This window comes from Coregonus lavaretus, assembly GCF_964263955.1.
Source record: "Coregonus lavaretus genome assembly, chromosome: 27".
NCBI lineage: Eukaryota > Metazoa > Chordata > Actinopteri > Salmoniformes > Salmonidae > Coregonus > Coregonus lavaretus.
Genome location: NC_140014.1, coordinates 10,310,440 through 10,332,457, shown reverse-complemented (window position 1 = coordinate 10,332,457; position 22,018 = coordinate 10,310,440). Strand labels below are relative to the sequence as shown.

The 22,018-nt window shown below is 42.4% G+C and overlaps 2 protein-coding genes across 7 annotated transcripts in view; both read right to left on the bottom strand.

Annotated features, from left to right (window-relative positions):
• Positions 1–6,433, bottom strand: part of LOC311102912 (sorting nexin-14-like) — a 29,534-nt gene extending 23,101 nt beyond the window's left edge. Inside the window, exons 1-12 of the mRNA XM_084144397.1 lie at positions 6,211–6,433; positions 5,843–6,038; positions 5,497–5,617; positions 5,332–5,405; positions 4,791–4,869; positions 4,655–4,698; positions 4,465–4,552; positions 4,306–4,390; positions 4,051–4,207; positions 3,722–3,797; positions 3,391–3,516; positions 3,177–3,291 (exon numbers count right to left, since the gene is read on the bottom strand). Coding sequence (XP_084000523.1) covers positions 3,177–3,291; positions 3,391–3,516; positions 3,722–3,797; positions 4,051–4,207; positions 4,306–4,390; positions 4,465–4,552; positions 4,655–4,698; positions 4,791–4,869; positions 5,332–5,405; positions 5,497–5,617; positions 5,843–6,038; positions 6,211–6,220 — 1,171 coding nt within the window. The 5' untranslated portion in view covers positions 6,221–6,433. The remainder of the gene's footprint in view (positions 1–3,176; positions 3,292–3,390; positions 3,517–3,721; positions 3,798–4,050; positions 4,208–4,305; positions 4,391–4,464; positions 4,553–4,654; positions 4,699–4,790; positions 4,870–5,331; positions 5,406–5,496; positions 5,618–5,842; positions 6,039–6,210) is intronic.
• A 440-nt stretch (positions 6,434–6,873) lies between these two features.
• Positions 6,874–17,274, bottom strand: LOC311102371 (heterogeneous nuclear ribonucleoprotein Q-like). 6 transcript variants are annotated; one of them, XR_014610005.1, is made up of 13 exons: positions 17,142–17,264; positions 15,414–15,573; positions 14,524–14,642; positions 14,304–14,411; positions 14,069–14,182; positions 13,633–13,809; positions 13,381–13,516; positions 11,337–11,542; positions 10,978–11,127; positions 10,759–10,880; positions 10,221–10,567; positions 7,691–8,208; positions 6,874–7,512 (listed from the first exon to the last, which is right to left on the bottom strand). XR_014610005.1 is itself a non-coding variant. In XM_084143691.1 (12 exons), exons 2-12 carry the CDS (start codon positions 15,559–15,561, stop codon positions 8,180–8,182), a joined length of 1,653 nt encoding a protein of 550 aa, XP_083999817.1. In that variant the 5' UTR covers positions 15,562–15,573; positions 17,142–17,274; the 3' UTR covers positions 6,874–8,179. The 6 variants fall into 6 exon arrangements, 5 of the variants coding, with proteins under 5 accessions (XP_083999817.1, XP_083999814.1, XP_083999815.1 ...); XM_084143691.1 differs by having other exon boundaries at positions 6,874–8,205; positions 17,142–17,274; XM_084143688.1 differs by having other exon boundaries at positions 6,874–8,208; positions 10,194–10,567; positions 17,142–17,265.
• Between the last annotated feature and the right edge of the window lie 4,744 nt (positions 17,275–22,018).

The window sequence follows — 22,018 nt, the reverse complement described above, 5'->3', positions numbered from 1 at the left end:
TGGTCCACCACCCAAAGGACATCCAGACAACTTGACACAACTCTGGGAAGCATTGGAGTCAAAATGAGCCAGCATCCCTGTGGAACGCTTGACACCTTGTAGAGTCCATGCCCCAATGAATTGAGGCTGTTCTGAGGGCAAAAGGGGAAGGTGAAACTCAATATTAGAAAGGTGTTCTTAATGTTATGTACACTCAGTGTAGGTCACACACCAATCCATTAAGATTACCCACTCTTCCCCTTTCCCCATGCATCGGTGATATGCAGATGCTGAGTCATACCCCTGTGGGCACCAGATACCACCATATGCTGACAATATGGGTACACCATGCAAACCATATACAAAAAAATATAAACCTCTAATGTTCTTCTATATTAGAAATAAACAAAATCCACTGCAGAGTGAAACTACTACAGTCATAATATAACCCAGCCTCAAGACTCCAAGGAAAAAGATGCAGTGAAGCAGCAAAAATGGAAGGAAATTCACATAAGGGTATGCAATTTTATTATAATAAATAGAACAAAGACTTTAAAATACTCTACAATACTTTCTCATGTTCAGACCTCAAAATTAAAGACTACGAGCAAAAGAAAAAGAAACAGAAATGGCAGCCCATAAAGACGAAAAGGCATGTTTTAGGGAAAATAATATTACCACAATGTAGTGTAGATGCGGTGTTCGCGTTCCATCTCAATCGCCCCGCGGGATGACAGGCTGAAGAGCCACACAGGTAGCTGCTTCTGCAGGAAGGATATGGTGTCGGCACCCTCCTGGGTCTCAGAAAGGGAGACCAGGCGTAGGGATGAGCAGCATTAATAATCCTCCATCTCGGCTATACAATCAGTCATGCCCTGGATGTTCTCCGCATTGATGTTGATATTATCACGGCGTTTACGCTGTTCCGCTTGTATTGTGTCTGTGCGGGTTGATTGTGTTGCGACAGACTGAAATTGCGAAGGTAAACCAATCTCAAATTGAGTGAATTTCGTCTTGAATGAGTCAATGTCTGCGAGGATGGCGATCACTGTGACTTTAGTAGTTTTCACATCAGTGCACATTTCGGATATCAACTCTTTTAGTTCAGCAAGCCTTCCCGACATAAGGAGCAAGTGAGATAGAACCGACTCCTCTTTGACGGGGAGCTGCGTCCCTTGTAGACCCAGTACAGAGGGCGTTTCATGAGGGATGCTGTCTGCAAGCGACAACCTCGATTTCTTATCTTCTTGACTTGTAGACAAAGACGGAGTAGCCGGCTCCAACATGTCAATATTTCTCTTGGCAGGCATTTCAGCCCTCATTCTTGTTTGTGATTAGTTCAGATGGTCAAAAGAACGCTGGAAATAGCATTTAAAAACTTTTCACAAGCATGAGCAAAACTCCTATGCCACCATCTTGCTCTAGCCCCTTACTATATTTGTGTTAGTGGATGAATCTACTTCTGCCACATGGCTTTTATGGCGTTTTTGCGCTGAAGACCATTCAAAATGCCAACAAAATTTACAAAACTACTTCCTGGTAAATAACGCGTCACTTTCATAGTGTATTACTTATACTTATTAGGGTGTACTAATTGTCATGTCTCAAAATCGATATCCATCTGACCTCTATATTGTTTTATGTCCTGCGGATTTGAGAAGAAAGATCACGAGTTCAATGGGAAAGTGAGCCTGTCAGGTAGCCAGTAATGTAATTTTCCAGATTTTTGACAAAATGTTTTACCTCTGGCCCTAATTCTGGCAAAAGTAAAAACTCCAATAACTTTTGAACAGATCATGATTCAGACATGAGGTTTGGACCATTGGTTTTCTTAGAGAAGTATCTACACAATTAACATATTTTACCCAAAAGATACGTTTTTGATTGGACACCCTACACTTACAGTGAGGAAAAAAAGTATTTGATCCCCTGCTGATTTTGTACGTTTGCCCACTGACAAAGACATGATCAATCTATAATTTTAATGGTAGATTTATTTAAAACAGTGAGAGACAGAATAACAACAAAAAAATCCAGAAAAACGCATGTCAAAAATGTTATGAATTGATTTGCATTTTAATGAGGGAAATAAGTATTTGACCCCTCTGCAAAACATGATTTAGTACTTGGTGGCAAAACCCTTGTTGGCAATCACAGAGGTCAGACGTTTCTTGTAGTTGGCCACCAGGTTTGCACACATCTCAGGAGGGATTTTGTTCCACTCCTCTTTGCAGATCTTCTCCAAGTCATTAAGGTTTCGAGGCTGACATTTGGAAACTCGAACCTTCAGCTCCCTCCACAGATTTTCTATGGGATTAAGGTCTGGAGACTGGCTAGGTCCAGGACCTTAATGTGCTTCTTCTTGAGCCACTCCTTTGTTGCCTTGGCCGTGTGTTTTGGGTCATTGTCATGCTGGAATACCCATCCACAACCCATTTTCAATGCCCTAGCTGAGGGAAGGAGGTTCTCACCCAAGATTTGACGGTACATGGCCCCATCCATCGTCCCTTTGATGCGGTGAAGTTGTCCTGTCCCCTTAGCAGAAAAACTAAAGCATAATACCCCCAAAGCATAATATTTCCACCTCCATGTTTGATGGTGGGGATGGTGTTCTTGGGGTCATAGGCAGCATTCCTCCTCCTCCAAACACGGCGAGTTGAGTTGATGCCAAAGAGCTCGATTTTTGTCTCATCTGACCACAACACTTTCACCCAGTTCTCCTCTGAATCATTCAGATGTTCATTGGCAAACTTCAGACGGGCCTGTATATGTGCTTTCTTCAGCAGGGGGACCTTGCGGGCGCTGCAGGATTTCAGTCCTTCATGGCGTAGTGTGTTACCAATTGTTTTCTTGGTGACTATGGTCCCAGCTGCCTTGAGATCATTGACAAGATCCTCCCGTGTAGTTCTGGGCTGATTCCTCACCGTTCTCATGATCATTGCAACTCCACGAGGTGAGATCTTGCATGGAGCCCCAGGCCGAGGGAGATTGACAGTTATTTTGTATTTCTTCCATTTGCGAATAATCGCACCAACTGTTGTCACCTTCTCACCAAGCTGCTTGGTGATGGTCTTGTAGCCCATTCCAGCCTTGTGTAGGTCTACAATCTTGTCCCTGACATCCTTGGCCAGGACATAGTTGTTAGTCTGTATTGTATCTATATCTGGGATAATGGTGAATGGTCAAAGCCTGCTTACCCACAGTGAGGCAGAACTGGAGCACGTGCACGGCCCCCTCCTGCTTGAGGAAGTTCATGAAGCGGAAGAGCAGGTCCTGCTGCTCCCTGATCTCCTTCAGCTCCAGCTTCAGCACCTGAGAAAGAGGGGAGAAGAGAGAGGGGGGAGATCAGTGGTATGGAAGGGCAGTATATTGGGAGAAGAGGGGGAAAGGAGGGGTTACTAGGCTACTTACAGAGGGCTTCTTGTTGCGAACATCAGAGTACTTGTGCAGGAAGGGAACCAAGGTTGAGCTGGGCTCCATGGCGGCCTCGGGAGGAGAGTTGTCGATGAATATGAGAAGCAAATGGTTCACGGTGTCCTAAAATGGGAATGAGCATTGATTTACAACAGACAATCTATGTCCATTCTGGCTTGTTCATGTCCTGGGAAAGACAGCAAATCACATCAAGCCTGAAAACAACCTTTCTAAATGAATCAGAACGGAAATTACCTCTGATATGTCAATGAAACATGTTACATATGGTTTCTAAATTAAACATGTTTCATGTCTACAAAGCACTCACAGGATCAGCCAGGTAGTCCAAGGCAGGGAGGAAAACAGAGCCAGCCAACACCTCTCTTATTAGAAGAGTAAGCGATCTGAGGATAGTGGAGAGACAGGTATGAAAGAGAGAAATGGGATAACAGAGACCAGGTTCGTATACAGTTAGCATGAAACAGAAATGCCCCGAATGAACCGAAACAGAGTGAAACAAGAAGGCAATATCTGAACATTTCTGAACGTCTAATAAAAAACACTCAATTTTGTATTCTGTTATAACAGTGTACCCTAATGAACATAACCCAGGAAACAATTACCTATATTGCCTCAAGAATGATGGTGCCATGTTACCTGCAGTCAGAGGCTTTGGGGGGCAGAATATAGGGGAAGAGCATCTCAGTCAACTTCCTGAGGTAGAGGAGCTCGTCTCTGCGACTGCGTAGTGCCACGTGCAGGTCAGGGCCGTACTCCTCCAGTGCTGCTTGCTGCAGATACTCAGCGTTCTTCACTAGGGGGTAGAAACAGAGTGAAGAGCCCACTGGTCACAGTTCCACTCTTTGGAAAGAACTCTGGCGGTAAAAGATACTTGAAACTTAGATGGATTACCTTTTTGCCTTGCTTTGGTGATTATTTCAATGTGCTTCATGGAAACTTTCAGCAGTTTGGCCGTGATAAGACCTGGGATATCAACCTGAGAAAGGACAAATATTATAAAAAGGTTTAAAAACCTGATATCTAGAACAGTCTAAATCCTGTTTGTTTTACCTTTTGAGTTCGACGTACGAGCACAGCGGCAAAGAAACGCAGAGTCACTCTCAGTTCATCCACAAACGCTTCATCATCTGTGATATCCCTTCACAGGAGAAAACAACCAGGTCATATGTCTACACATATCATGCCAGTGCATTTATTTAATGCAACATGCAGCACATGTGAGTAATATACAGTAACAAACCTATACCAGGGATACACAAAGTTTTCAAGAACCAGTTCCAGAACCTTGAAACAAAGCAAAAACATATCACATCTTAGAATGACAGACACACTTTTCAGAATGCACAAAATAAAGGCGTTTTTTCAGTGTCCCATACCTCTGATAGAGAGGCATCCACTTTGGAGGGAACTTTCAAGTCCAGCCATGGTTGATAGTTCTCCAATAGTAATGTTGGTCTGTCAATAGAACATTATTTACATACATAATGGCAATTAACTCTACTTTCTGTTTTCAATTAGTCTGTGAAATGTTGATAAAACCATTAGTTCACTCTGTTGTCTCATATAGCCAAATTACTAAAAGTGCTCACGCGGGACACTTTCAATTCCATGATGTGCTCCAGTATACTAGCTGGCCACTGGGGGTGCTGTAAAACACCATCTAACATACTGGTGATAAGACAAAATCAACAACTAAAGTCTGAATGAATGTGAACATCAAAATAGTAAGTTGTGGAATTCCTGCGCTATTTGTCAAATTAATAGAGCGAGAGAGAAAGAGATTAACAGTAAACTCAGAGACCAAACAGTAGGAACATAATGCAGTATTCTTCACTCTCAATCCCACATCAATACAATAAAGCCAACATCCTAATAAACATTCATTCACATACAGTATTTTTGGAGCAGTGATCTCACCTGTGCCTTTTACACTTTATTTTCCCGCAGACTGCACAGCTGTGACCCAAGGGAAACAACTCTTGTTGGTCCTGCTGACAGATACAAAACCACCCTCTATCAACCTGGACTATAAGTAAATATATAGTTACAGGTGTATATTTTCTGTACTTAAGGTAAACCTACCTTGGTCTTTGGCTTTATAGACAGTAAGATATTAGGCAACAGAGTCTCTGGGCCAAGAGAGCAGTAGAATGTGACAACTCCAGCCAGGAACGACCAGAAAACCATAATAATGTGCAGATATCTGTGAATTCAATAAAAAAAATACACATATGCTTACATTGGGAATGTATTATGACTTATTAGTCTACCTCAGTCATTCCTAAATCGATATGCTAACACAACTGACACAAATACTGCCTATTTGTGATTCTGAGCTTCATGCAATAGTCTGTTTTATTGTAGGCAGGCCTACAATTTGTAAACGTGTGAAACATTGTAAGCATACAGTAGGCCTATTTGTACCTACCTGTTCAACAAAACAGTGGATAAGAGCAAGACAAGTAGAAGGAAGCAGAAGACTGGATACTGGCGGCCCAGTTCTCTCAATAGGTCCAGCTTCATCCTGTGCCTCATCTTCTGCAGGTAGACCCTGATGCATCCCATTGTCAGGATGGACAATGCACACAAGTAAATATAATCACGTCGTTTATGTTGTACTTTAACTGGAAAGCAATGGAGGACGTTCCATGATAAACACTGCGACAAATAAGTGCGATGTTAGAAACGTCATATAAATAGCCTATGCAGGATAACGGTGAAATTTGATAATTTGTCGTCTATACTCACAAATATGCAGGATTAGTCAAGCTAACTAGTTGATGTGTGAAACGCTACCTATCATCATGTTAGCCAAACGTCAACATCCCCTCTTGATAATGCACGCAGCACGCTCATTGACATGCGCACGGTCTTTGACGTTTGCAGGGCACGCGCCAGTCTGCTGTAAACCTGTGTAAACCAGGCGAGTCAATAATGACTTCCCATGCATTCACCGTCTATATATTTCTGAATATCATTATTATCAATGTCCACCCAGCTTCATCATGCCTACGTGCTTTCGTCGTTGAAATAACGGGACGGTCAGTCGTCGTCAGGCTGATGTCACATCCGGTTCATTATGGAATCATGCAACATTCTTGGCTGTTATTTTTTTATAGCCCATATCACCTGCCCTGCCCCTGCTAACATAACCGTGAATATACAGTATTCCAAAATTTAATCATATCAAATGCAGTACTAATTTCGTGTTGTGGCAAGCTAGCAGCAAACGACGACGATGCGTGGCAGCAGTACTGACTGTCAACGAAGTGCTTATTATAACGGAATGTAATGATTCAATTGAAATCACAGGATAGCACACATGCACCTCTGGTTGAAGACTCCCTGGAAATGAGAAAGTAGTGCACAGTGACTGTGGTGTGAATCAGAAAGCTATAATCAGTGCATCAAATGTGTGAGATGGTTTAACAGGATGTCATACAGAGAGTAAGACACAGATAGAAATCAAAAACTTTATTACAAAAATAAGTTACTCACCTCCATTTTACAGTATAAAACAATTTATTTGCAGGAATGCAAAAAACGTTGTTGGCCACCAACAATAGTTTAAAACTGCTAACTTTTTTTTCAAAAGGTGGTTGTAATTATTTTATTGAGAGGGAGTTAACAGTGTACAAAACCGGATGAATAGTTCAGTCTCCTTTTTGCTATACACATGGAATACAAATAATAGCTGCAGTATCCCTTTTACCACTGTATGATCACGATCCCCTTCGAAACAGCTACAGGCACACATGCTCGCTGGCTGGGCAGTATGGCAATTCATTTTTAATCAAGAGACTTGATTAAATTGTAGCTGGCTCAGAGTTAGAGGGACCATTCAAGATGTCGCATGATTGGGATATTTATTTTACACTAAAGGGGGTGTTACTGAACATAATTCTGATCTATTCTAAAAACCAAAAAATCCATTGGAGTGGCAAAGGGACACTGCAGGGCTTTTTCAAAGGTAGTTGATGCCTTTGTTGATGTTCAAGCCTTTACAAAAGTAACATTTTCCAAACTATACAACCAGTAACTACAATAATCTGAAGAAGCAAGGTGGCTTATTCAGTTCAAAATAGGATAAAAGCAGGGCTTGTTCAGGCTCATCATATGAGATTATTTTTGCATGCCCAGTTTGACTGTTTGCCGTGTCAGAGCTGCAGCAAATTGACTATTACGTTAAGTCCTTTCGGTTGTGCTGCTGCTCTTGTGCATATTTTGTAGGAAACAAGCCCTGCTTTCATCAATATAGTTTCCCTATTTACAGTACAGGCCGGGTAGTTTAATCCTCTGTACTGAGGTAGTTAACCAACCCTTTAAAAAGACAAGTTCTGAAAAGAACCACTTTCCTGGAATGCCTGACTTATCCATGCCAGGTGGTTACACCTAAAACCTGCAAATGTTCTCTTCAAACATCCAAATCAAACGATTAAGATTAACAGGGATATTCCGACAATAAAAATTGCGATTAGCACAAAAATATACAATAGCATCAAGCTCCTTTGAGCCACTTCAAACTAAGAAACTTAAAAAGTGCAAATTCTTCAATAATTATTTAAAATGGCATTTTTTGGGGGGTGTTGGGGCATACAGGGGGAGGCAAGTTTTTCTAAATAATCCGGTGATTGTTTAGGTGGCAGTTTGGGGGAGATGCTTCTGTAAGGCTGGAATATTGGACCATTTCGCTGACTTTTCCATTCGTATCCATTGCAGCTTCTGGTGTAACCCAACACAGTAAGTCAGTCTTCATAGTGACAGGTCAGGACCGGCCTCGACCCCTTTTCCCTGCTGACCAAGCAACAGAGACAGAATTGGAATGGAATTCAAAATAATAATAAAAAACAATCACAACACAGAATATAAACATGACTTCATTAGGGTGATCCAAATATAATAATATATGATGATCTAAATCTGCAGAGGAGCAGACTTTTCAGAGTTGGTGCTCTGAAAGGTGACACCTGTCAAGGTTTAGACCTGAGGCCAAAAGGCAGGTGTGTTTTCAAATGTTGAGAATAAGCATACTTTCCCATCACTAATTTGAGGAAGTCTTCCAAAGACATGGACAGAAATTAAAATGTTCAACATGTCGAGTCAGATCTTAGCGGTAAACTATCAGCGTAACCGGAGTTACTCCAGGATAGAATATACACATTTTATCATTTGGACACTGAAAGCTAAACACATATCTGTACATTGAAAATTACCAATGGAATGTATGAGGCTCAGCTTTCAAAAGAGATGGAATAAAATGGTGACATCTGCAGACCTGCCAACCTTGAATAATTTTTATGAGTACCACTTCAGTGGCAGCACTACTCCCGGCCCCAACAACAGCACGCGTGACACCCACACTGCTCAAATCATAGGCAAATGCACCTTTTTCTGCCTAATAATTATGTTGGCAGAAGACTGCCTCAGTAGGAATGGTAAACTGTTATGGGTACTTAGTAACTGGCTGCTCTTCAGTAGCTAACTATAAATATGTTTAAATGTACAAAATCAGGGCTCTCCATAGGATTTTCTGACAAGGTGGTGCTGATGTAGGCCTACGGTTGGGTAGGGGAGGTCCAGAGGAAGTTGGAGCATTTATCATTTTTGAAAAACCTTTAACTGCCATTTCCCGAAACCTAGAGTCTTAAAGTATATCAAACAATGTAGCCAACAGAAGTCTTGTTTGATCCTAAATGAAATTGAGGTGGTCTCAATGACACTTACAATTTTCTAGGTCAAATTTAGGGGTAATGATTATTCTAATTAATAGGTGTCTTTATGTGGATAGTCTAGTGAAAATGTAAAACTGTCTTAAATTTAGTTTGGGAAGAAAATTCTGAATAATTCAATTACTCAATGTAAGTAGGGTGGTTTACTGTAGGCTATTTGGAATATGAAACAACTGAACTAGGCCTTTGAGCTTGTTTCAGATCTCCATCCCTGACATAATCCATCAAATTAGGTTTGACTACTAGGCTACCATTCATTCAACATGCCTCGTCATTGGTGAACTGACTATTAATCACATCATTAGCAGCCTACTGTTGACATCCAGCTATATCAAGAGGACAGACCAAGAACTGATTAATTAACATAGGCCTACTAACCTTTAACATAACTTTCTGTGAAGGACAGCATTAGCAGAACAGCTCTCTCTGCCATGTCTGTTTCCATCCACGCAGCGACGTGCACTGAACTACCGCAACACTTCACCGCTTCTTTACTCATCTAACTTTTGCGGAGATCAAAGCCTGTGCGGCCAAGAAAGTATTCTCGCTAAACGCTTGAACTAACTAACACATACAATTTTGGAAAATGTAGTCGGCAAACAGTTCGTTCTCCATTTTCCCTACCTTTTTTCCTCACACATCAGTGGTATCAATGGAAGAAATGGATTTGTTCAGTTGTCAAAAACCACAATGTGCCAACAAGTAGCTTATATATTTTTGGATAATTTTCCATACCAGCGTACTTTGATATGAAATTGTGTGCATGGTACGCAAAACACGTGCCGGTTGGCAGGTCTGCATCTGTATGATTCCTTACTTTCTAGGCCTATATTTTATACAGAATATAAATGCCGAACTTCGGTCAATTTATGCCAAATAAGGAAGAAATTAATGCAGGTTGAAAACATATATTCGTTTAAGGTTATTCAAGTGTGGGGGGGGGGGGGGGGGGGGGGGTGAGTCCTCTCCAAATAGTATGTTTGCATTTTTGTGTAGCCGATAGCTAACATTTGCTATTGACCATTGCCAACACAGCTAGTCCCTATTTACCCAGTGCCCCTTTGGTCCCCTGCACACCTCTGCTCGATCCAGGGCCACTTCCACCTCGCTGGGAAAAGCCACCCACTCTGCCCCTGGGTGTGGCAGCTCCACGGCCCCGGGAGGATAGGGTGGCACCACCACCACGGGCTCCGCCTCGGGCCCCTCCTCGTCCTCGGCCGGGAGCTTGGAAGTCCTCATAGCCGTAGTAGGGGTCTTCATAGCCGCCCCGGTAGTTGTGGTAGTCGTAGCCATAGTAATCGTAGTAATCTTCATAGCCGTAGTAGTCATGGGGGTAAGAGTAGCCTCCTCGGCAGCCGCCTCGTCCTCTGCCTCTTGTGGGAGGTGGCATGTGGGGTGGGCCGTAGTAATAGTAATCGTCATACCTGGGGACAGAGGATATGCACTTGTTTAGTAACCATACAGGACGCATTTGCACTTGTTATATCACGTTTTTAACTTTTCTATTCAATCATTCAAAAGAAATCAATGGTGAAAGGCCACCCAACAATGCAACTATAATTTTGGCCCGTATTTGCAGGTCTCAAGTAAATGCAAATCAATTGTCTTTGCTTACATTTGTGTCTTAGCCGCTTGTCTTTGGGCTTTGCGTTCTTTCCTCTTCTGGTCAGGTGGCTTTGCGAAGACTATTTCAATGTGCTCTCCCTCCAGGTCTTTCCCATTCAGGTCGGCCAAGGCCTGTCAAAAGAGGCAAGTTGAACAACTACACAAAAAACAGCCATTGTTACCAGTTTTGTGATACTTTGGTTAGTAATATAAAGACTCCAGCATGTACCTTGACTGCGCCGTCTCTCTCTTCAAAGTGGATGAAGGCGTAGTCTTTCAGCTTCTTCACCCGCTCCAACTTGCCAAACTGACTGAAGGCCTTTTCAAGTATTTCCTCCGTTACAGTACTCGCAAGGTTCCGGACAAACAGCACTTTCACCTGGGAGGAAAATGGTACTGGCTTATCAATTACACTTGAAAAATCAATGTCTCTGGCTCTCTCGGACACCGGTGGTTACCTCAAATCTTACTCCTTGGTAAACAGCCTCGAACACAAATCAATGTTATTCTGCAAAGTTTTAATGGACGGACAATACAAAGACAATTTATCACAGGCGAAATGAGTCCTGTTAATTTTGCTCCCCTTACCTTGGCCATGACCTCAGGATCAGGGTCTTCTATGGGGTCGGCCCACTCCACAGTCACCACGTTCCCCCACACCTTGACCTTGCCACTCATCAGCCGGCGGCGGGCCTGAGCGGCAGTTTTGTGGTCTTCATATTCCAAGAAGCAAAAGCCTCGGTTCTTTTTCTTGTCTTCTGGCTGATGGTACAGTATGACATCGTTAAGACCCTCTGTTGAAAGAGAGGCAGAACGGGAAAGGCATAAAGGGTATCCTAGCTGAACAGTGACCAGTGCACCAGACAGCTCGCGCTATCTCCATACACAATGCAAAGCAAAATTGAATGGAACTGAGTTACTCTAGAGAGTGCCTTACCGAAACATAGTTGGCACCAGAACAAAATATTACACATTCAAGACTATGCAATCAAGGAATGTTTCCTTCGGTTTACTCAGAACATTTAGTGTCCCCTTTCTTTGACACAGCTGTTCTCTTTGGACATCAGTCTTGAGACCGTTGATTTGTGCCCAGTTAAGTGCAAAGTGTCCAGTCAGATCTTAGCAGTAAACTATCAGTGTAATCAGTTACTCCAGGATAGAATATATGCATTTCATCATTTGGACACTGAACCCTGACATTGGAAATTAGCAATTAAACGTCTGAGCAATTGTCTTTGTATTGTCCGTCCATTAAAACTTTGCAGAATAACATTGATTTGTGTTCGAGGCTGTTTACCAAGGAGTAAGACGTTTAATTGCTAATTTCCAATGTCAGGGTTCAGTGTCCAAATGATGAAATGCATATATTCTATCCTGGAGTAACTGATTACACTGATAGTTTACTGCTAAGATCTGACTGGACACTTTGCACTTAACTGGGCACAAATCAACGTTCTCAAGACTGATGTCCAAACCCTGGCAAGACGGAGCTGCTCTTCCTCCCGGGGAAGGACTGCCCGTTCCATGATCTCGCCATCACGGTTGACAACTCCGCTGTGTCCTCCTCCCAGAGTGCGAAGAGCCTAGGCGTGACCCTGGACAACACCCTGTCGTTCTCCGCCAACATCAAGGCGGTGACCCGCTCCTGCAGGTTCATGCTCTACAACATTCGGAGAGTACGACCCTGCCTTACACAGGAAGCGGCACAGGTCCTAATCCAGGCACTTGTCATCTCCCGTCTGGACTACTGCAACTCGCTGTTGGCTGGCCTCCCTGCCTGTGCCATTAAACCCCTACAACTCATCCAGAATGCCGCAGCCCGTCTGGTGTTCAACCTTCCCAAGTTCTCTCACGTCACCCCCCTCCTCCGCACACTCCACTGGCTTCCAGTTGAAGCTCGCATCCGCTACAAGACCATGGTGCTTGCCTATGGAGCAGTGAGGGGAACGGCACCTCTGTACCTTCAGGCTCTGATCAGTCCCTACACCCAAACGAGGGCATTGCGTTCATCCACCTCTGGCCTGCTGGCTCCCCTTCCTCTGCGGAAGCATAGCTCCCGCTCAGCCCAGTCAAAAGTGTTCGCTGCTCTGGCACCCCAATGGTGGAACAAGCTCCCTCACGACGCCAGGACAGCGGAGTCACTCACCACCTTCCGGAGACATTTGAAACCCCACCTCTTTAAGGAATACCTGGGATAGGATAAAGTGTTCCTTCTAACCCCCCCCCCCCCAAATTGTAAAGTGGTTATCCCACTGGCTATAGGGTGAACGCACCAATTTGTGAGTCGCTCTGGCTAAGAGCGTCTGCTAAATGACGTTAATGTGCCCTTGAGCAAGGCACTTAACCCTAATTGCTCCTGTAAGTCGCTCTGGATAAGAGCGTCTGCTAAATGACTAAAATGTAAATGTATAGCCCAGCTTTACATAGCATACCGTACATAAACCCAAACTCAGACTAAATGCAATCTAACACTAGTGGTTGATCATGATTGCTGCATTCAGTAACAGTAAGGCAATGTTTATGTTGTCAAAGTCACTGTGAATATAAATCTTTGTCAAGACAGAATATGACTGGCCCAGCAAAATGTCAATTTGTCCCAGAAGATCATTCAACAAAAATAGATGCTGCTTACCTGTGACTTTAGCAAATTCTTCCACAATCTGCTCTTTTGTTTTACTCTTGGGGATGGAGCCAACGAATAGTCTATTATTGGCCACGGAGATGCACACACCAATGTGTTTGCCGGGTCGAATTTCATTGTTGTTACACTGTGGAAAGAGGGGAGTGGGTTGGAGAGAGTGCATGACATGTCATGATTGGGCGGGCTAAATTCTCCATTCCTATCATTCTGTCAGGAGAGAGGACTCCAACAAGTGGTAAATACCAGCTTGACAGCTTCCTGCGCAGCCTCTTTAGTGCAGAAAGTGACAAAGGCGTAACCTCTGTTCAGGCCACTGAGGGGGTCCATCATCAGACGCAGGTCCCAAATGGGCCCGGCTTTCTCAAACAGAGGGACCAGCTCATCCTCAAATAGATCTCTAGGGATCTTGCCAACAAAAATCTGAGATGAAAGCAAAATTAGGTTAACTTGGTGTGAAAGGAACATTGGTCATTGTTACAAAATACATCTCTAAAATACTGAATGAATGGGTGTCCAGTCAGATCTTAGCGGTAAATCATCAGCGCAACCAGAGTTACTCCAGGAAAAAGTACATATTTTCATTATTTGGACACAGAATGCAGAAACCCCATCATACACACTGAAGTAAACTATAACACACTAATCAAATACACCATTGAACTATTGTAGAGAGACATACCTCTGTACCAATTGTGGGCTGTGCCCCTGAGTGAGCCGAATCCGGAGGGGGGCCTCCATACTTCCGCTGACCTGTTGTCACATCGAGCGTGTAGCCAGTTCTCTCCAGCAGGGCCTGTTTATTGAAATAACATGATTGAGGTCAAACACCTTCCAGAGAACAACTCCACAATATAAAAAGCATGATGCCATGTCTCAATTATCACTTATATCAAGAATGTTTGTTAAAACCATACTTTGATTTTGGCCTCATCTGGTCCTTTGTTGGAGTCTGAGACTTTGGTCCCCTGTTTCTCCCTCTGTCTGTATGTCTTCATAACTCCACAAAGAAAGGCACTTTTGTTCTGTTGAGTAAAGAAAAATATGTACACGTTAGAGGGTGAAATTGTAGCATTTGATTTGAAGACGTGATCACACAATGCGATCCAATCATGACACCGCCCCCGCCATACATACCTGAACATGTGAGAGGTCGCTGTCCTTGAACTGCAACAGAACTTGCAGAGCACCTTCTTCGTTGAACTCTTTCAGAGCCTCAATCGCTCTATCATCTAGGTCACTGTGTGATACCAAACCTGAGGGACACCAAAAAACATCAGTTACTAGTAGGAACAGAACTACTGGATGACATCTTTTCAAAACGGATCTAGCCACAACGCATGTTTGGGGATATCAAAGTTAACTTATTTCTGTGGCTATGACTTCTTTAGGTATTTCTGAAATTGGAATACTACATTCATACTTTGGATAACATTATCTGAGAAAAGGAACCATCTCAGGAGACCAATATTTTAAAATGGCCTTGAGTAATAGCACTTTCTTCAACCTTTGCAGAACAAATCACAACAGATGTGATGTTTTAACTTGATATGGCGGTCCTCTGCACTGTGCGCCCCTAATGAGCTTGTGCACATTATGCTCTTGGAGGGCCCATCACCTGTCCCAGCCACCGACAGCTGCTGCCATTGTTGCTGCATGTGCCCATCTGGCTGCACTCTGCCCGAGACTGTCCAGAGAGACCTCCGCTGAACTGTGGCCTAACTCTTTGCTCATCTGTGCTGCTACACTTCAATTCTTGAGAACACAAAGGGTCCGTGACACCAGTGCTCTGCCCAGATATACCTTTAAGACAATGGACATGTACCCAAAACATTTATTTCACACTGATATTGGTAGTGTATGAATTCTCTTTTTTTCATTACACTGCAGTACCCATTTTGGTACGAAACCACAAAAAGTTGCTTGAGGATCCCAATTCCCACATTCAAAGCTAATGTAAAATATGACAGCACATGCAAAAGTATAATTTGTGTGTACGAATATGCTGGATATTCAATGTGCCTTACCTGCTATGTAAATTTCATCTAGTTTTTCAGCAACTTTCTGTGGTAAACCAGCTTCTAATAAAGTCTGGAAGTGTTCAGAATGGGTAACTGCAGCAGTGGTGTCCATTGGTTCTTCTGGACCATTTCCATTAATATGTTCTGTGGCCATGTCTCCAGAAATCTGTGCAAATGCAATGAGCCAAATTAATCCTGGGTCAAGTGCAAGACTGTTGAGAGCTTTTGGGGGGTGTCATGTGCAACAGGCACACATGTTGGTTCATGTGGTCCCTTAAAGAGTGGAATCAGGTCACATTTAAATTAGAATATTTGAATTTGCATGTCTGTATCAATTTAGAAAATGCTGACACCTACTAAAAACCATTCATTGGTATTTATTATAACTGCATACCTTATACTTCCTTGCGTTTAAATCTGCAATGTATGAGGAGAGTTAGCTAGGCTACATGGTAAAATGTGTACACGTAATTATATATTTCCAGCCTTTGACCGTGTTGGAATAACAACTTTGCACAACACAGCTATAGCTGCTAACATTACGTTCATCTCCCGCTGCATAGAAGGGCATGGCCTGATTGTTAAATTATAAATTAGCCTACTGATTGTTGACTTCAGCACTAACTAGCTAGATAGCTGATACACGTGTTCCTTCGGCAGAGCACGGCGACAGAGTTTCTAAACCACCCGTTTCCGGTAGCTAACAAGACAGTCAGCAAGCATTTGTACAGGAGCAAATGACGTGATGTGGTAGACTACATCTAGCAACAGTGGTTATTGCTAACATAGCTAGCTAAATGTTTGATAACTTGTCGCAAGGCACTTGATAGAATGATAGCAAACCTAGCTAGTTAGGGTAAAGGGAGCAGTCTATCGAAGCCATTTCAGTTTGTGCTCATGCAAAGTATTTGCAGTCAACTAACGTTTGCGATGAACTATCCACAATTCTCTAGCAAAACTTGATAAGCAACATCGCTACATTTAATTTTCATATCTAACTTAATCATTTAGCTAGGTAGCTAGCTATAACCACACAACTGTTCAGACACTGTTAGCTAACGTCATCTAGCTGCGTTATCCATAACGTTCGCTACATAAGTTACTAGCTAGCAGCCAGCTAAATAATAGCCTGCTAACTAATCATGGTCCTCCAACCCTGTCAAGTCATAATAACAAACCTAGCTAGCTAACCATACTAGCTAGGTAACGTTAGCGGACTGATGACCAAATGTTTTGCTAGCCAAATTGGTTAGCTAAAAAAGAACTAACATTAGCTCGCGAGTTGAATCAAAACTATCTGGCAAATGCAATTATCTCGAAGTTTGCACGCTCACGCGCTGAGGTTAGCTCCCTTGTTGGCTGGGTTAGCTAAATAGGTAACGTTAGCTAGTGACAATTAGCATGTCATTCCTGATCTAGCATAATTAGCCCACTTGGCTGAGTTAGCTAGCGACACCATTAAAACCGCGAAAGCTCATATATCGCTTGATGGTTGACTTAATTTGGCTCTACATTTCCATATGTAGAACAGAGAGAGGCCTTGTAGTATGTTAACTAGCTAGCTTCGTGGTTTGTCAACGTGCCGCCACATAGGGAGAGTCCATTTTCAAAAAGCCGGTCTGGAGAACCCGTCCCAACCACCCGTTTCCACATTGTTTGAAAGACCACAAGCTCAAATACTTTAGCTATAAATTGTACTATGATCACGTGACCAGTTAGTAGTATTCATCATACCTGCCGATGTATCACCAACTTGTATGGTGTTGATTATTTCGGAAGGAAAATTTGATAATTACAAGAGAAAAAGTGTACAACTCCCGGCACTGGTTCGGCTCCACTCATTCACTCTTGAGGATGTAAAATGGCTGCCACGTTCACGCTGCGAGTTTTGTCTTGTCGATGGGGTTTCTTAGACACCCATGCACGGGCTTGCCGTCTATGCATTTACTCTACAGTAGAGTATAAAATTATCAGTATGTACTGTGCATGTAGTGCTACAGTGCAGAAGGTGATATTTTGCCTCTGATTTTGCATCTGAAATGGCTTGACTGACAAGAGAGGCGAGGATTTCAACTCAAAATGTCTGTGAAGATAGATTTTATACAATAGGCTATCATAACAATGTTCAGCACCTTTGCCTAAATTATTGTTAGAATTCTAAATACTTGTACACAGTATATCAGCCCTTTTATGTTTTGGGTCCATTCAGGAAGTTTTAATTGAGGCATTGAAATATATCCAATTGAAATTGTGAAACATTACAATTCTTGAATTTGAATTTGAAACGATTCCTGAAATGCCTGAATTTAAATGGGATTAACCTCAATCCTTTTCAATATCTTTTATAAACTGGTTGGCTGTTCTTGAGATCATTGTGATGGGCTATTTTCAACTTCCTACACATTTTTTAGACATCATAACTAGTGTCTCGTAGTGTCTCAGTCATGTTTTTTACACAGTTCAGATTCTATTGAATTCCACTGAATATTTTAGAAGAACAATCAGGCACACTGATTTGTGCAAACCCCTGAGGTGTAGAGGCCGATATTGTTCTCTCAGTCAAACTGTCCTGGTAATGCAGCTAGTGTTGTATTCACTAGTGCACACCGAAAACGTAGCAAAACAGAAAACGTGTTTCCTATTGGACAAGTTCAGTCTGTTTTCGGACAAGTTCAGTCTGTTTTCTTCGGGTTGGTGCCTATAATGAATTTGAAATCATCATTGGTTGAGAGAGAGCCGTAGTAAAGAAACACCCTTGAAAATGCCACTTTCCACCACAGCGTGTCACCCTCTTCATTGGCGTGTTTTCATACACTTATTATGTGAACAAAGAACTTCAACAAAACAAACAACCAGGCCTATACAGTGTTCACAAAACCCTATATAATTTGACTAGATGAGGCTTTGCTGATAAACAGCTTTGATAGTCATTGGCTCTAAAAAAAATAAAAAATAAAAAATAGAAAAGTTGGAAACTCAATAGGCTAATGCTTGACTTTATCAAATTTTTATCATAGCCTCTATACTTTCAATATCACATGATACTCCACCACAACCTTATCACTTACTGTTGCTATGAGGAGTTGGCTTGAATGCCCAGAGAGTTTCATATTTTACCAGAGCCATTTGAGCATGCCCTTTCCTTATTCATAAGATATGGAGCCTGAGCAAAGGGCATGACCAATGTCATTGTGCAGTGCCCTTGTCATTCATGAGCTCTAGGCTCACCATTTGAGGAAGACAGGACCCTAATGATGGGTTTGTACCTAATTTATTCACTTGGTAGACAGAAGCCGCACGGATAACAAGCCATCATTGTAAGATATGCTATTTTTTCTGCATATGTCACCTTCATAATCAATTTCCGTAGCTGGAAGGGGTGGTTGGAAGGACTTTCTGAACTTCATAAATATGCACATAGGCCCACTATATGTCCCTACATCTCAGTGCTTTATAGACAGGTACATCTGAGCTTGGTGACCTGAGACTACAGCAGACGTATCTACAAACTCTCCCTATCTCCTATAAGGGTCTGCTTTCCACCGTCCCTCGGGAATGGGAATCCTTGCACAGATGGAGCTAAGCATAAGTTTGTACCACCGTAGGTATAACAATGTTTTATACTCTAATTATTACAAAGCATTAGTTACACTAGTTATTAACAACTGCGGCATTGTTATTCAATTACAAAAGTATACAATTCTCCATCAGCTGTTTAGTTTTGTCATTTACGAACTGTTTATGTTGTGTATGACGAGATAAAAGTATGACTGTTTGGACAGTTTAGGATGGTACCTACGAACTAGGGCTGGGAATTGCCAGGGATCTCACTATACGATATTGTCACGATACTTAGGTGCCAATACGATATGTATTGTGAATCTCACGATTCTTATGGGTTGAGATTCGATACTGTGATTTTATTGCGATTCGATGTTCCAAACATATTGCTCACCACATGTCTGCTGCAGAGGGACAAGAGAGAGACATGAGAAAATGAGTTTTGATCAGTCATGGAAATAAAAGTGTTGAAAATTATTTGGCTCCCTATTTAAAAAGAAGATGGAGAACAAGCAACACTACATGACCAAAAGTATGTGGACACCTGCTCGTCGAACATCTCATTCCAAAGTCATGGGCATTAATATGGAGTTGGTCCCCCCTTTGCTGCTATAACAGCCTCCACTCTTCTGGGAATGCTTTCCACTAGATGTTGGAACATTGCTACGGGGACTTTCTTCCATTCAGCCACAAGAGCATTAGTGAGGTAGGGCACTGATGTTGGGCGATTAGGCCTGGCTCGCAGTCGGTGTTCCAATTCATCTCAAAGTTGTTCGATGGGGTTGTGGTCAGGGCTCTGTGCAGGCCAGTCAAGTTCTTCCACACCGATCTCAACAAACAATTTCTGTATGGACCTCGCTTTGCACATGGGGGCGTTGTCATGCTGAAACAGGAAAGGGCCTTCCGCAAACTGTTACCACAATCGTCTAGAATGTTATTGTATGCTGTAGCATTAAGATTTCCCTTCACTGGAACTAAGGGGCCTAGCCCGAACCATGAAAAACAGCCCCAGACCATTATTCCTCCTCCACCAAACTTTACAGTTGGCACTATGCATTCGGTGCATGGTGATCTTAAGCTTGTGTGCGGCTGGTCGGCCATGGAAACCCATTTCATGAAGCTCCCAACTAACAGTTATTGTGCTGACGTTGCTTCCAGAGGCAGTTTGGAACTTGGTAGTGAATGTTGCCACCGAGGACAGACGATTTTTACGAGCTACGCGCTTCAGCACTCGGCGGCCCCGCTCTGTGAGCTTGTGTGGCCTACCACTTTGTGGGTGAGTCGTTGTTTCTCCTAGATGTTTCCACTTCACAAAAACAGCACTTACAGTTGACCGGGGCAGCTCTAGCAGGGCAGAAATTTGATGAACTGAATTGTTGGAAAGGTGGCATCCTATGACGGTGCCACGTTGAAAGTCACTGAGCTCTTCAGTACAGGCCATTCTACTACCAATGTTTGTCTTTGGAGATTGCATGGCTGTGTGCTCGATTTTATACACCTGTCAGCAATGGGTGTGGCTGAAATAGCCGAATCCACTAATTTGAAGGTGTGTCCACATACTTTTGTATATATAGCATATGAAGGAAAAATACTGGAGTTTTGGTGCAGGTACAGCAAACTAGCGCAAACATAATATTCAGATAATGTAAAAACGATACAATACAATATATCGTAAAAAATAATATCCCTGCATCGATTTTTCCCCCCATCTCTACACAAACTAGTCATTTGTGTAGAGAACGTAAGTTATTAACTATTTTGAAGTATTGTAGGATAAGTAGATTTGATTAATATGTTTTCCCCCTGTGCTATTGGCTAGCTAGATTATTAATCATTACTCTCCTCCTTATCGTACAGTTTAGGCTGTGCATTTGTAATTTAAATGAAGATTTGGGAGAAGGGCTTTAGTTCTTTTAGTTTCAGTTCAAGTCCCCTTCATCTTTTACATTAGATTCAAAAACATAATAGCATGAAAGTCAAAGAGCTCCTTGAAAGATGTCAGCTCTATTATGTGCAATGAGCGTGTTGGCTCTGATATGCATTACTCTTGCTCTCGAAAACCCAGGGCATTAACAAGGCATTCTGCCTTATCCCAACGGTTCTCGGCTATTAGCATCGCTTACCGGTGGGACCGTGTGAACTACAATCCCGATGCTCTGTTTTAACGTTTAGAAACGTCAATAATCATTGCTTGCGATACGGTTTTTGAAACATGAAACTTATCTTTCATATCAGCGAGAAATAATCTTTCAAATAAAAAAGATACACTTACTGTAGCAGGTTTGCACAGATCCATCCAACCAAATCTAGGGGCCCCAAAAGGCTATAGCCGGCCCTGCATATGGCTGTGTGCCTCCAGCCTAGGAACTGCACTTCCCCCCCTATGACGCTTACACACAGGTGTTCGAGCACGCTAGATAGCTCATTAGCACAGGTGGTCGTCTCTGTCTTCCGTAAACAAGTGCTGTAACATGGAGATATGGCCGTGTGGGAAAACTAAACCTAACTCTATAAAGGTGTGTAGTAATTTAACATTTAGTTTTTTGAAAATTATTTCTCAGTGATATGAAAGATAAGTTCCTTATGTTTCCAAAACCGTACCGCAAGCGTTGCGTGTTAATGCTCAGAACACGCGTCGGGGCTCTTAACAAAACCCCTCCGGCCAGAAGATACCTTCATGAATAGACACTAAAGGTAGTTATCGTCTATGAATGGGCTATGCATTACTCCAGCTTTTAACTTTTTGGCCAATTGAGTAATGTACTGTATGTGCTGTGCAGCATTTAAAACGTCACCTTTTTTGCATCCCATTTTGCATTAACAGTTTTGATACCAATCAATAAGGATAAACTGAGAAAGTACATTGAAGGACAGCCCAAAGATACTGTACCATCCAGGCCATACTTAGGCCTGAAGCTGCATGACACATCATAAATTGATCCAAGTAATGAGTCATATTAGCATATTGTTGACATTAATGTTTCATGTCTTTCTGTGATACAAATTACTTCTAAATTATAGGGGACTAGGGGTTAGGTCTAGCTACAGTC